Raw genomic sequence first — 16,214 nt, 5'->3', positions numbered from 1 at the left:
TTCTGCTGTGCATGGGGTCGCTATGAGTCGGTTCTGACTCGATGGCACCTGACAACAACAACAACATGGTTTCCAAAGCTGTAAATCTTTACAATAATAAGTTTGTGTGGCTGTTGGGTTTGAAGCACCAACCTTGCAGTTCACAGCCCAATGTGTAGCCCATGGCACCACCAGGGATCCTCTAATAGACAACAGTGTAAACAAAACTTTTATCTGTACCGGGAAATGAAAAGGTACCTGTGACTCGCTTTATTGTACTAACTGCTTTATTGCAGTGGTCTGGAACAAAACCCACAATATCTCCAAGGTATGCTTGTAGTTATCACACAGCTTTCCAAAACTATACTTACAACCATCCTCATAAGTAGAATTTCACTCCATTTGTGCAGTTTTATACATTAGTCAAACACAAAAAAGGAAAATCTAGTATTTTAGAGATGTAACAAAAGTAAATCAGTTAACACTTCAGATATCTAAATACCAAAAAATCCAAAATATACTTGGTAACTACCAAGGATCAAATGATTAAGTTTAATTATCACTATAATCTTGCTTAAAAAATTACAATCAGTGATAAACTGACCTCTCTTCCGTTGATTACTTGACTGAGCCTCATCTTCACTGACATTTTCACCAGGACAATCTAATTTTGTTTCTCTGTTTTCTTTGCTCTCACTGTTGTTTTTCTTTTCAGCCTTCTCTTCTTTTTCTTTTCTGTTTTGTGGTTTCTTATTTCCTTGGCTTATGATACTCTGACACTATAAAAAATGTTTTGTGAATGAGATTATATTCATTAACATTCAAAATTTGTGGTAACATACCTTACATATTTCAAAACAAAATAGCTTTTATCAAAAAATAAAAATTACTTCTCAAAAGACACTGTTAAGGAAAAAGCCAAGTCACATACTAAGAAAAAATACTTGCAAAGTAGTTGATAAAAAGACTTGTATCTAGAATATATAATGAACATTCAAATTCAGTATTAAGAAAATAACTCAATTTAAACAGGAAAATGGGCAATGGAGTTGAACAAACACTTTAAAGAAGTTACTGGTGGCAAATAAGCATTTGAAAAGTTACCTGATACATCATTAGACAGAGAAATACAAATCACTTCAAGGCCACACCACTGCACATTATTAAAATGACTAAAAATACAAAGACTGACAAGACTGTCCATAACAGGGTTAGACTGAGAATGCAGAGTAAATGGCATTCTTTTACAATGTTAAGTAGTTTGGCAACTTCCTAAAATGCCACATAAATATTTAACATATGATTCAGCCATTCTACTCCTAGATACTTAAAAAATGGAAGCATATACCCATGTAAAAATGTGCACACAAATGTTTTAGTATCTTTATTTGTAATAACAAAAACTGGAAATAATCTAAATGTTCACTAAAGATAGGTGAATGAATAAACTGTATTCCATCCCAATAATGTAATACTCCTGAGCAATAAAAAGGAAAGAAATATTGACAAACAATAATAGGAATAAATCTGAAAATAACTACACAAAGCAAAAGCCAGAAGCAAAAAATATGAGTGTGAAGAAACTTCTGGGACTAATGAATTAAGTTCTTTATCTTGACTGCAGCAATGGCACAGATGCATACGGGTGAAAACTTAACAAGTATACTTTATATATTTATAGTTTATTACATATCATTTATACCTCAATTCAGCTGTGTACATAAATAAATAGATATATATTTACAACTGCACATCAATAATACTGTATAAATTTACAAAGATAAAAGTGTATGGCCTAAAATAAAAATGTAATCATCTTATCACACAAGCTACTCCTCTAAAAAGTCCTGTGATGGATATTTTAGAGTCAACTTTCAGTCTGTTTTCTATTTAAATAGAAACTGAAAGTCTATTCATTACACACTTCTTGATAGATAATATATACATTTAGCACTTCTGCACATACTAAAAATATGGTAAATCTAAGAAAACATACACAGTAATATGAAATGGGCTTCATTTAGGTCCATTAAATCATATTAAAATTAAAATCAATCTCTTTTATTTGTAGTTATTACAAAGTACTTCAAACTCAAGATTATCTACTGAGAATACAACCAGATAGGGGAAATGTGATAAATGAGTTCAGACATCTGGAAAATACAAAAAAAGATAGAAAAGGTAGCTGCCAAGCACCTGTTTATCAATGAATACATTTCTAACAAATATATCTGATTCAGAATTCATAACATCCGATCATTATTACATTAGTAACAGGTAAATCTTACAACGGATAAAGCTTAGGACACTAAATTCAGTACTCATTCTACTGGTAATCTCAAAAGATAATGCAAATCAAAAAAAAAGTAATCTTCTATATTAATTTAGTCTTTATATCTATTCACAATGCTATTTACTAGAACTTAAGTAAGATAAATTCTGAATAATGAAAGACTACTTTTATTTTTTTTTTTTAATGTAATACTCACTCCTCCAGTGTTCACTAATTCGCTTGGTGTTGGCCAATTTGCCATGTCGCTGAAATCACTAGCCTAATAAACAATAAATTCATGTTTACAAATTGTTCCAAAATTATACACACAAAAAAATACTTTCTCAAAGTGAAAACAATTACAAAAAAAATACCCCACAATGAATTATACGCAGGCACTTGCTAAATTAATCCAAAAGCTTCTCCATACAAACTACTTTAACAGAATGCTTCAGTTTATGATCAAATTTCTAGCACAATTAACTAAAATGAGGTACATATAACAACAGGACAGCGTTATAAAAAATACACAATTCTCTAGTATACTAACAAACTAACATCAATGATACAATTATAATTGGAAGAAAAATACTAATAAAAATCAAGAGTTCCTAACAATTTTTAAACTAAATACATGTGTAGTTTATTTCTTGTAAAGACATACCTTACTGGTTTTCTTTGTCTTGAGTTTTCCTGCTTTTATAATTTTAGGGGAAGTGAGCTCTAAAGAAAATACACAGAATTGATTTTACAACCATCTCATTCAACAGCAAAATAACTATTATACCAATTTTATTAAGTCAATGTAATCAGCTCTCAACAAAATCCAAAGTTCTAAGACTCAAATTCCTAGCAAAAAATCAACTATATTTAAGAAATCCAAATTTGTCTTCAATGTCCAAATCACGATGTGGGAACTATTTTAATAGTTTACTTACACTGAAGTGACAGTTCAATCCATTCATTAACAGACTATAAACTGAACTAAAACATGTGGCCATGTGGGCTAATGTGCCAGAATGCAAAGCTGTTTGAACTTCAAGGTCGGCGGTTCAAGCTCACCAGCTGTTGCTTAGAAACCCTATACAGGGTCGCTATGGGTCAGAACTGACTCCACAGCACTTAACAACAATGCCAAGCAACTCAAGTAAATTTCTAATAGGAAATATTTTTCTAAACAATTAACAGATTCACAAAGAAGCACCCAAGAAAAAAGGTCATAAGACTTCAAACTATTTGTCCTAAAAGAAAACAAAAACAGTTTGGCAACCATAATAAGTTGCCATAATATGGCTTCTAGATTCAAGCCATAAAATAGAATAACTGATCACTGTCAAAGTTTGTACATTTTTGAGTAACAGCACAACAGGTGACAATAAACACCAATATACTTCCCCAAATGAAGATTTTACAGTGTCTTTTAGCTATCTAGCAAGGTGGTCAGACAGCATGATCATCTAGCTGAATAGGGCCAAAAGTAAAATATGCTTGGGATCTTCATTTACAGACAGCACACTAATCATCCTAACAAATCATGGAAATGACCATGTTGTTATATTGTTAAGTGCCATCTAGTCTGTTCCGACTCACAACATAATGTTTCCAAGGAGTGACTAGTGAACTGAACCGCTGACTTTGCGGTCCAGTGCTTATGACCATACTTACGTTAAAACAATCTTTTTGTTAAAATCCAGCAGATTTAAATGCAATATCCAGTTCTTATCAAAGGAAGACGGATGAAAGATGAAGGTGTATTCAGGGATAGGTATACTGGGAACTTGAACACTATTATAATATTCTGTATCTGAAGCCGAATAGAAAGTACACAAGCATCCATTTTACTTTTATACTTTTAGGTAGATATGTATGTTTACGTGCATATGGATAAAACACATCATTGAGGAAAATTAATGCAGTAGAAAAGAAAATATTGGCAAGTATGACCAAGTAACTGAAACCCATAAGGGAGGAGGAAGCCTAAACAACTAATAAAGAACAGTATTTGCCTGAACAATAGCTATCTGATTAAAGCATACTGTGTAAAGATTAGCTTTTCCTTTAACAAAATGGAAAAACATGTTCCAAAATATTGCTGGCCAAGTAGGCAAGGAAATTAAATGCATTGTTGTTGTTGTTGTTAAGTGTTAAGTGTTGTCGAGTCGATTCCAAGCCATAGCAACCCTGTATAGGGTTTCTAAGGAGCAGTTGGTGAGCTTGAACCACCAACCTTTAAGTTTAAACGACTTTACAGTCTGACACATCAGCCCAAAGCGCCACATCATAGCAGTTGTAAAATACAGTTTTTATACGAACTATTAGATGTAATAAAAAAAAAATAAGGGATAGTCAATACAAGTAGGTTTTGTTTGGCTTTATTACAAATCCTGAGACATATATGAAACCAAGGTCAGAAACTAAATATTTTTTTAAAAAAAAAGAAAAAAAAAACCTGATTCTGATTACATAAAAACTTTTAAATAATTTTTTTACCTTTAATACTAAATGGCAACATAAAGTTTAACAGAAAAAAAATTGCAATGCGAGTTAATAAACCTTCTCATTTAAAATTTTTAAAAAAATTTTTTTTTAATGGCCACATTCTACCTAGACATTAGAATCATTTCCAGCTAAAACTGAGAACTTCGTGAAGAAGAATCTTTAACTTTTATTTCTTCAGACTTGGGAAGGAAAACAGATTTTGATTTCAGATCTTAGAACTCAAAATAATTTTTTCTCAATTTTTTTAAAGTCTTTCAGCTTTAATTCTTCTATATGATATGTAATTCTTAAAGTTTACATTTAACTTTGGAGCATCTGTGACATTGTCATTTTATTAATAGAATATTTGTTTGAGCTTTGCAACCGAAACGTTTATGAACACTTTTTGTCAACACAGAATATAACAAAGTTAAAAAACATGACTTAGTAATATAGAACATAAAACTTACAAAGGGGCTTCAAAAAGTTCAAGGGGAAATTCCATTTATCTCTTAATTTCATTTTTTTTAAAAGCTTTTCTTGTGAATTGAGTGTTAGTTTACATGGGTGAACATCGGTTTTGCACTCAACCTATCATATTTTGTTTCACTGCAATGATTACAATCCCCTCCATGCATCATCATTCAGCACTATTTGCTTCTATTCCGAGTTGGTGCCAGCACACAGTCTTTCTCCTTCCAAGAGTCTAGAGTCCTCAGCTGCTCTATCTCTCCATGCCATCATCTCTGCCTCCATATCTGGTGTCACTGCTTCTCTGGATAGGGTTCCATAATTCTGCTCATGCTCTTCTCCCTTGATGGTCTTAATTCCATTTTTCCACTATATTTGTTAAATCCTCCTTGTATTATGGAGTCATTTCTTACCAGTGGTTACTAAGAGGACCTAAGAGTTCATTCACTTTTTTATGAAAAATTTCCTCCTAACATTCCTGTTCATTTTTCTCAACTCTTCCCAACAGAGGAATTTCCTGATTGCTCCCCCTTTTACTTTGAAAGATTTTATTGTTGTTTGTTGGATATTAGTCAATTGTGACTTAAAGTGACCCTATTTTCTAGGCTAGAATCTTTTCTACATAGTAGATTGCCAGATCTTTCTCTTGTGAGCAACTAGGTAGGTTCAAGCCAGCTACCTTTCAGTTAGGAGCTGAGCACTTAATGGCTGCACCAGTAAGACTCCTCTGTTCTACTGCTTCATGCTGTCAACTTCACAGGGGCAGAACCCCAACAGGAGTAGCAGGATGACAAACAGTTGTGAAACATCAACTGGGGGAACAATTTTGTCTAATTAACAGTTCAAAATAAACCTGATGTACTGCTTACTTAGGCTACTTCACAAACCCAGATTTTAGTTTTCCAATTATAAGGATGATATCAAGTTTTTTTAACAAAAATAAATCTCGGCATAGAATGAAATGGAAAAACATAAAAAAGCACAAATTTGCACAAGTACACAAATGTAAACTCAAACCTTTTCCACCTATCAAGCTGTCAAAAAAGAGAATGCTCAGTATTAGTCAACCTATAAAGAAAGTAAAACACTTTTATATTGGTAAGAATACAAAGTGTGGTATAATCTTTCAAGGAAATAATGTCATTTAAAATATAATAAAACCACTGATGAGGTAATTCCATTCCTGGGAAATTACTTGGGAATTATGACAAGTTACAAAGATTTGCATATAAGACATTTACTATGATTTTTCTAATAAATCCAAACCAAACCTGCTGTCATAGAATCAGTTCCGACGCACAGTGACCTTCAAGGCTGCAAAATCTTGATGGGCGCAGACAGACTCATCTTTCTACCTTGGAACAGCTGGTGAATATAAACTACTGACCTTGCTGTTATAGCAGTCCAGTGCTTATCCTATAGTTTCACCACGGCTCCTTATCACTGCTGAAAAGCATACTTAAATCATTAATAGGGAGAATGGTGGCTCTGTAGGATAAATACTGGACTGGGAACCACAATGTCCGTAGTACAAGCCTACAAGTCACTATGCAGAAGATGAGGCTTCTAGCTCCTGCAAAGATTTATAGCCTCAAAAACCTTATGCAGGGTTACACTGAGTCAGAACTGATTCAATGGCATGTAACATTACACAAAAGGAATAATTTAACTTCTAGAAATAAATCTGCATATATTAACATGGAAAGAAGTCATACAGAAAACAGATAAAACAACCCTAAGGAAGGACATGTTTTACTTTTATCACGATTTAGAAAATATGGAAAATGCTCTGAATGTAGTTAAAGAAAACCTGAAACCAAAAAGACCAGCCAGTCTAGAAGAAGAAAATACACAGAGAGACATTATATACTATACACACAAATAGATGGAACATAAGCAAGTTTCCACCACTCATCTGTCAGTTTGTTGTAATGTGGTGGCTTGTGAGTTGCTGTGATTCTGGAAGCTATGCCACCAGTATTTTAAATACCAGCAGGGTCCCCATGGTGGACAGGTTTCAGATGAGCTTCCAGATGAAGACAGATTAGCAAGAAGGAATAACGAACTACTGCCGAATATTTACTCAATGAAAACCTGATGAATAGCAGAGAAACACTGCCAGATATAGTGCCAGAAAATGAGCCCCTAGGGTTGGAAGACATTCAAAATGTGACTGGGGAAGAGCTGCCTCCTCAAAGTAGAGCTGACTGTGATGGTGTGAATGGAGTAAAGCCCTTATGACCTTCATTTCCTGATGGGTCACAACTCAAAAAAGAAGAGAAACAGCTGTAAACATCCATTATTAATCAGAACATGGAAGGAACGAAGTATGAATCTAGGAAAATTGGAAATTACCAAAAATGAAATGGAACGCATAAACATCGATATCTTAGGCATTAGTGAGCTGAAATGGACTGGTATGGGCATTCTGAATCTGACAACCACATGGTTTACAATGCCAGGAATGACAAATTGAAGAGGAATGGTGTTGCATTCATCATCAAAAAGCACATATCCAGAGCAATCATGAGGTACAACGCTGTCTGTGATAGGATAATATCCATGTGCCTACAGGGAAGCCCAATTAATAACACCAACTACTAAAGCCAGTAAGGATAAAATAGATGAATCCTACCAACTTCTATAACCTGAAATTGACCACACATGCAAACATGATGTATTGATCATTACTGTTGATTGGAATGCAAAGGTTGGGAGCAAAGAGGAAGGATCAGTAGTTGGGAAATATGGCCTTGGTGATAGAAATGATGCTGGAGAACTCATGAGAGAATTCTGCAAAATCAATGATTTGCTCATTTCAAATACCTTCTTTAGACAGCATAAGAGACAACTATACACATGGACCTCCCCAGATGGAATACATACAAATCTGTGGAGAGACGATAGAAAAACTCCATATCATCAGTCAAAATAAGGACAGGGGTAGACTGTGGAACAGACCATCAATTGCTCATATGTAAATTAAAACTGAAGATGAAGAAAATGAAAACAAGTCCATGAAAGCCAAAATTATAACCTTGAATATACCCCACCTGAATTTAGAGATCATCCGAAGAACAGATTTGATACACTGAATACTAAAAACCAAAGGCCAAAAGAGCTGTGGAATGACATCAAGAACACCATACACACAGAAAGCAAAAAGTCATTAAAAAGACAAGAAAGAAGGTAAAAGTCAAAATGGATGTCAGAAGAGACACTGAAACTTGCTTTCCAAGTATAGAGATGCTAAAGCAAACGGAAAAAATGAGATGGGACAAGAGCTGAACAGAAAATATCAAGATCAGCTCAAGAAGATAAAGCCAAATATTACAACAAAACGTGCAAAGATCTGGAATCAGAAAACTAAAAAGGAAGAACACGCTCAGCATTTCTCAAGCTGGGAGAATTTAAGAAAACATTCAAGCCTCGACTTTCGTAATTGAAGGATTCTCTGGGAAAATTACTGAATGATGCAAAAAACATCAAATGAAGATGGAAGGAATACACAGGTCACTTAACCAAAAGTAAATGATTGATGTTCAACAGTTTCAAGAGATAACATATGATCAAGAGCCAATGATACTGAAGAAGGAAGTCCAAGGTGCACTGAAGGAATTGGTAAAGAACAAGGCACACCAGGAATTGATGGAATAAAAATTGAAATCTTTCAAGAAAGTGAGGTGGCACAGAAGGCACTCACTCATCTATGCCAAGATATTTGGACAACAACTGTCTGGCCGACTGACTGGAAAAGATCCGTATTTGTGGCCATTCCAAAGAGAGGTTACCCAATGAAATGCGGAAATTATCTTTGATATCCCATGCGAGTAAAGTTTTACTAAAGATAATACAGAAATGACTGCAAGCATACATTGACAAGAGAACTTCCAGAGGTTCAAGCCATATTCAGAAGAGATGATGGACTGAGGAATATCACTGATGATATCTAATGGGTCTTGGCTGAAAGCAGAGAATATCAGAAAAATGTTTACCTGTGCTTTATTGATTATGCCAAGGCTTTTGATGGTGTGAATCATGACAATCTGTGGGCAATATTGCAAAGTTTGAGTATTCCGGAACACTAATTGTGCTCATGAGGAATCTGTACCTGGACCAAGAGGCAGTTGTTTGAAAAGAACATGGGAACGCTGAATAGTTTTAAAATTAAAAAAGGTGTGCGACAAGGTTGTATTCTTTCACCATACTTATTCAACCTGTATAAGAGCTCTGGTAGCGTAGTGGTTTTGAATCGGGCTGTGAACTGCAAGGTCAACAACAGTTCGAAACTACCAGCTGTTCAACGGGAGAAAGATGAGGCTTTCTACTGATTTACAGCCTCAGAAACCCTGTAGAGGGTCGCTATGATTCGAAACGGCTCAATGACACATAACAACAACATTCAATCTGTATGCTCAACAAATAATCCAAGAAACTGGGTTGTATGAAGAAAAACATGACATCAGGATTGGAGGAAGGCTCATTAACAACCTGTGATATGCAGATAATACAACTTTGCTTGCTGAAAGTGATGAAGACTTAAAATATTTACTGATGAAGATCAAAGAGCAGTCTTCTATATGAATTACATCTCAATGTAAAGAAAACAAAAACCCTCACCACTGGACCAATAAACAACATTCTTATTAACAGAGAAAAGATTGAAGTTGTCAAGGACTTCATTCTTGGATCAATTATCAACACTCATCGAAACAGAAGTCAAGAAATCAAAAGACGTACTGCAGTAGGCAAATCTGCACAAGACCTTTTAAAGTATTGAAGCACAAAGATGTCAGCTTGAAGACTAAGGTGAGCCAGACCCAAGCCATGGTATTTTCAATAACCTCATATGCATGTGAAAGCTGGACAGTGAATAAGGAAGACCGTAGAAGAATTGATGCTTTTGAGTTATGGTGTTGGAGGAGAATATTGAAAGTGCCATGGGCTGCCAAAAGAACCAACAGATCTGTGTTGGAAGAAGTACAGCCAGAGAGTTCTTTGGGGGCCAGGATGGCCAAACTTCGTCTCTCACACTTCGGACATATTGTCTGGAGGGACCAGTTGCTGGAGAAGCATATCATGTTTGGTAGGGTGGAGGGTCACACAATAAGAGAAAGACCCCCAGCGTGATTGACTGGCAAAGTGGCAGCATCAATGGGCTGAAGCGTGGCAATAATAATGAGGTTGGCCCAGGACCAGGCACAGTGTTTCGTTCTGCTGTGCATAATGTCATTATGAGTCAGTACCTACTTGATAGCACCTAACAACAAGAAACAAGTTTAAGGAGGTGGGGTAGCATAGTGGTCTCAAGTCAGGCTACTAAGCAGTTTGAAACTACCAGCTGTTCTGTGGTAAGATGAGGCTCTCTGCTCCCATAAAGATTTACAGCCTCAGAAACCCAATGCTGGGTCGCTATGAGTCAGAACCAACTCCTCGGAACATAACCACCACCACCAAGAAACAAGTTTAAGCTACTAGATACTCCAATTCAAGACCATGTGCCAACTATGGAAGAGATCATCAACTGTTCATAAGCAACTTCAGTCTAAAGCTGAAGAAAATTAAAACAAATCAACAAGAGTAAAAATATGACCTTGAATATATCCCACCAGAAACTCAAGGTAGATTCAGAAGAGGATGTGGAACCAGGGATATTACTGCTAAAGTCAGCTGAATCTTGGTTGGAAACAGAACCAGAAAAATTTTTACTTGTGCTTTATTATGCAAAGGCATTTGATGTGTTGTTGTTAAGTGCCATCGAGTCAGTTCCAACCCATAACAACCCTTTACAGGGTTTCCGAGGAGCAGCTGGTGAGCTTGAACCTCCAACCTAGAAGTTCAACCAGCTTCGCAGTCTGGCACATTAACCCAAAGCTCCACACCAGGAAGTACAGAGAGCACTGCAAAGAATGGGTATGTTAGAACAATTAATTGTGCACATGAGGAACCCATACAGAGAAAAAGAATCAGTTGTTCAAATAGAAAGAATAAGCTATACTGAAAGATTTGAGACCAAGAAAGCTGTGCATCACAGTTGCATCTTTTCACCATACTTGTTCAATCTGTATTCAGAGCAATTAATCCAAGAAGCTAGATTCTATGAAGAATGTTCATCAGGATTGTTGTTGTTAGGCAAATTAACAATCTGTGATATGTAGATGATATTCTTGCTGGCTGCAAGCAGAGAGATTTTAAACACTTGATGATGAAGATCAAAGACTTCAGTATTGTATGTACCTCAATGCAAAGAAGAAAAAAACCCACTAGCTCTGATAGCGTAGTGGTTACGAATCGGGCTGCTAACCTTAAGGTCGGCAGTTTGAAACTTCCAGTGGTTCTGCAGGAGAAAGATGAAGTGTTGTGCTCCCGTAAAGACTTACAGCCTCAGAAACCCTGTGCAGGGTCACTGTGAGTCGGAACTGACTTCACAGTACTTAACAACTTAAGAACAATGCAGTGAAAGGACTGAAGTTGTCAAAGACTTCATTTTGCTTGGGTCCACAATCACCACTAATGGAAGCAATCAAGAAAGCAAGACGTACTGTGTTATGCAAATCTGCTGTACAAGACCTCTTTCAAGTGCTTTGAGCACTAAGGTGCCCCTGACCAAAGTCATGATATTTTCAATCACCTTATATGCATGCCAAAGCTCAACAATGAATAAGGAAGGTGACAGAAAAATAGATGCATTTGAATTCTGGTATTGGCAAAGAATACTGAAAGTATCACGGACTGCCAGAAGAACAAGCAAACCTGTCTTGGAAGAAGTATAGGCAGAAGGTTCCTTAGAAGGGAGGATGCACAGAACTTCATCTTTCATACTTTGGATGTTATTGTCAGGAAGACCAGTCCCTGTAGAAGGATATCATGCTTGATAAAATAAAATCGGAGAGGAAGACCTCCAACAAGAAGGAATGACACAATGACAACAACCAAGGGATCAAATAACAATAATTGTAAGGATGGCACAGGAATGGCCAGTGTTTCATTTTGTTGTGCATAGAATCACTTTGAGTCAGAACTGACTTACAGGCAACTAACAACAAAGAGTCTCCAAGTAAGCAAGGAGACATTAAAAGTTCATGAAATAATGAAAGTAAAAGATCACTTTTCCACACACTTTTTGAAGCCCCCTCATACATAAATATATACATAAGTATGTGTAATCTTAGAATCTTCACTTTTTAAAAATTAGTAAGGAGGAACTATTATATATCTTATGAGAAATATTCCAGTATCTTTAAAACATAATTTTTAAATCCTGTGAATCTAGAATAAGGAAATCATTCTAAAAAGATAAGAAAAATATTCATTTAAAAAACTTTGATGCTGAAAACAAAAACTTCAAGACAATATGAGTTGTTTCACTCACCTTATAACCCTAAGTAAAAACTTGGTTAATAAAAGCAGAGAATACAGGGATTTGTGACTTTCAGTGATTTCAAGTTACAAAGAACTGCACTTACAACTATCTTTTTTTCTGTATCATTTTCATGCCAACTCCCTAAAATAAATGAAAACCAGATTTTTTTAAAGATACAATAATTAAACACAGTAATAAAATGGGGGGAAAAAGAGGTATTCAATTGACAACAAAATTGTTGGAATAGAGTCCTAAATGAGGACTCTTAACAAGGAGTTGTTAAGTGCCATCTAGTTGGCTCCGGCTTTTAGAGACCCTGTATAGGGTTTCTGAGGAGTAGCTGGTGAGTTTGACTCGCTGACCTTGCAGTTGGCAGCCCAGTATTTATCCTCAGAACCACACTAGGATCTAGTTGTTATTGTTAAGTGCTATCAAGTAGATTCCAAATCAGGGACTCTGTATGGGGTCTGCAGAAGTAAAAAGCCTCATCATTATCCCACAGAGCAGCTGGTGGGCTCCATCTGCCAACTTTACGTGATCCAGTTAGTTGACCAGAAATTCAAATCCAGGGTGCCAGCTCTAAGTGGAAGTCTCTATCATCTCTGGAGGAAGCTTCTTGTCTCTTCTGAGCTTCAGCTGCTGGACAATCTACCTGTAGCGTGGCATCTCTCTTGTTCCATCTTTTATTTGTTTAATCTCTTTTATATCTCAAAGGAGTGACTTAAAACACCCTATACTAATCCTGCCTATTGATATAACAAAGACAATCCATTCCCAGATGGGATTATAATCATGGGCATATTGTTATTAAATGCCCTTGAACAGGTTCTGCATAGGGTTTCTGAGACTGTAAATCATTGTGGGAGCAGAAAGCTTCATTTTTCTCACAATGAACAGGTGGAAGGCTCAAACTGTCAACCCTGTGGTTCACAATCCCATGCTTATCCTCTAAAGCCACCATACTTCTTTAAATAGAGTTCAGGACTTACAATATATATTTTGGGGGGCATAATTCAATCCATGACACTTTTCTAAGATGGCAGAACAAGGGATGTCATTGCTGATGTCCGACGGATCTTGGCTGAAAGCAGAGAATATCAGAAAGATGTTTACCTGTGCTTTATTGACTACGCAAAGGCTTTCGATTGTGTGGATCATGACAAGCTATGGACAACATTGCGAAGTATGAGTATTCCGGAACACTTAATTGTGCTCATGAGGAATCTGTACCTGAACCAACAGGCAGTTAGTTGTTCGAACAGAATATGGGAACAATGAATAGTTTAAAATTAAGAAAAGTGTGCGACAAGGTTGTATTCTTTCACCATACTTATTCAACCTTTATGCTGAGCAAATAATCCGAGAAGCTGGGTTCTATGAAAAAAAACGTGGCATCAGGATTGGAGGAAGACTCATCAACAACCTGCGATATGCAGATGATACAACCTTGCTTGCTGAAAGTGAAGAGGACTTAAAACATTTACTGATGAAGATCAAAGAGCACAGCCTTCAGTATGTATTACATCTCAATGTAAAGAAAACAATAATCCTTACCACTGGATGAATAAACAACATTCTTATCAACGGAGAAAAGATTGAAGTTGTCAAGGACTTCATTCTTCTTGGATCAACTATCAACACTCATGGAAGCAGCAGTCAAGAAATCAAACGATGCATTGCATTAGGCAAATCTGTTGCACAAGACCTTTTTAAAGTATTGAAGAGCAAAGATGTCAGCTTGAGGACTAAGGTGCGCCTGACCCAAACCATGGTATTTTCAATAACCTCACATGCATGTGAAAGCTGGACAGTGAATAAGGAAGACTGTAGAAGAATTGATGTTTTTGAATTACGGTGATGGAGGAGAATATTGAAAGTGCCATGGGCTGCCAAAAGAACCAACAGATCTGTTTTGGAAGAAGTGCAGCCTTAGAGGCCAAGATGGCCAAACTTCGTCTCTCGTACTTCGGACATATTGTCAGGAAGGACCAGTCACTGGAGAAGGACATCATGTTTGGTAAGGTATAGGGTCAGAGAAAAAGAGGAAGACCCCCAACAAAATGGATTGGCCAAGTGGCAGCATCAATGGGCCCAAGCGTAGGAACAGTAGTGAGGCTGGCCCAGGATTGGGCAATGTTTTGTTCTGCTATGGATAAGGTCGCTATGGGTTGGTACCGACTCGATGATACCTAACAACAACAATTCAATCCATAACACTATCCAAGAGAAAGCCATCCATGAGTATAAGAGGTGTGTATAAAAGTCTTCACTGTCATATTGTTTAGATAATAAAATGTAAACAGCAAAGATAATGGCCAACATTATTAAATTAGCTATGTAGAGTTTTTATGAACCACGCCTCAGAAATTGTTAAAAGGAGTCTGAATTTAAATGGATTAACCAATACTTCAAATGAAAAATCCAAGGACATTTTACACTCCAAACACATGTAAAACATATTTAGAAGTAACTGCATAGGAGGCCTGAAAGGATATCTAGTAAACTAGTGTCTTTTTTTAAGGGTGACACCAAAGGTCTATATTTTTAAAGGGAAAATATATTTATATATCACTTAAAAATCACCAGCAGCTCCTCAGAAACCCTATACAGAGTAGCTGTAAATCAGAAGTAACTTGACAGCACTTAACAACAACAAAGGTTGAAAAAGGGCAACATGGAGTCAGGGAGACTCTTGAAGGATGGAAAAAGCAGTATTTTTACATATCAAGTTTTCATGAGGATTATGATTATACTATAAATAAAACTAATTTAAACAAAATTAGGACACAGATGGATTGACACAGTTTCAGCAACAATGGGTTCAAACAATAATTCTGAGGATGGCACAGGACCATTGTTCTGTTGTATATAGGGACACTATGAATCAGAACCAGCTTCACAGCAGAACACAGATTGTGGGAAAGTTCTTTTCTCACTGAACTCCAAACAGCAATGGCACTAGTGTAGGCCTTGGAGTGGCCTTGGGCTGGAGAGGGCCTTATTTCAAAGCTACCTTATCTGGATCACCAGAGAGGGCAATATAGTGACCAGAAGAAAACTCTCATAAGAGCTGAAGCAGCAAATATCTACTTCACTCAGAACTGTAGATTTTAATGTCCTGAAACACATCTATTCATTTCCTATAATTATTTCTACCTCTGGTTTTCATTAAAAAAAAATAATAATAAAAATTTTTTTGGCAAAATTTATAAGTAGAATTCCTTTTTCAGTATATCCAGGATTTGCAAAACAGATGTAGTTTAAGTCTTGTTATTCCAGCATAAAGTTGTTGTTGTTAAGTGCCGTTGAGTTGTTTCCAACTCACAGCAATCCTGTATACAGTTTCCAAAGAGCAGCTGGTGAATTTGAACCATTGAGCTTCTTTGTGGTTAGCAGTCCAGTAGTCATCCTCAAGCACCAAACCAAGGCCAGCATAACTAATAGTGCTCCTCTTTTCTCTCTCAACAGTGTATCCTGGTTTTTAAGATAATTATACTCAATTATACAGGCGCCCGACTAATAGGAGCTTCCTTTTCCTTGTGTGCTCCTACTCTGAACCTGACTGACTTCTTCCTATTTCATTACACCTGAAGTTCCAAATTTGCTTAGGAAAATAAGAAACCAAAGCACCAAGGTATTTATGATGGCACT

At 36.3% G+C, this 16,214-nt stretch overlaps 1 protein-coding gene across 1 annotated transcript in view; it reads right to left on the bottom strand.

Moving 5' to 3' along the window:
- LARP1B (La ribonucleoprotein domain family, member 1B) overlaps positions 1-2,513 on the bottom strand; it is a 30,741-nt gene extending 28,228 nt beyond the window's left edge. The window contains exons 1-2 of the mRNA XM_006876103.1: positions 2,469-2,513; positions 584-758 (exon numbers count right to left, since the gene is read on the bottom strand). Coding sequence (XP_006876165.1) covers positions 584-758; positions 2,469-2,513 — 220 coding nt within the window. The remainder of the gene's footprint in view (positions 1-583; positions 759-2,468) is intronic.
- Between the last annotated feature and the right edge of the window lie 13,701 nt (positions 2,514-16,214).

Source organism: Chrysochloris asiatica, unplaced genomic scaffold (genome assembly GCF_000296735.1).
Source record: "Chrysochloris asiatica unplaced genomic scaffold, ChrAsi1.0 scaffold00353, whole genome shotgun sequence".
NCBI lineage: Eukaryota > Metazoa > Chordata > Mammalia > Afrosoricida > Chrysochloridae > Chrysochloris > Chrysochloris asiatica.
The sequence above is the reverse complement of the archived record's forward strand: the minus strand, read 5'-3'. Positions and strand labels throughout refer to the sequence as shown.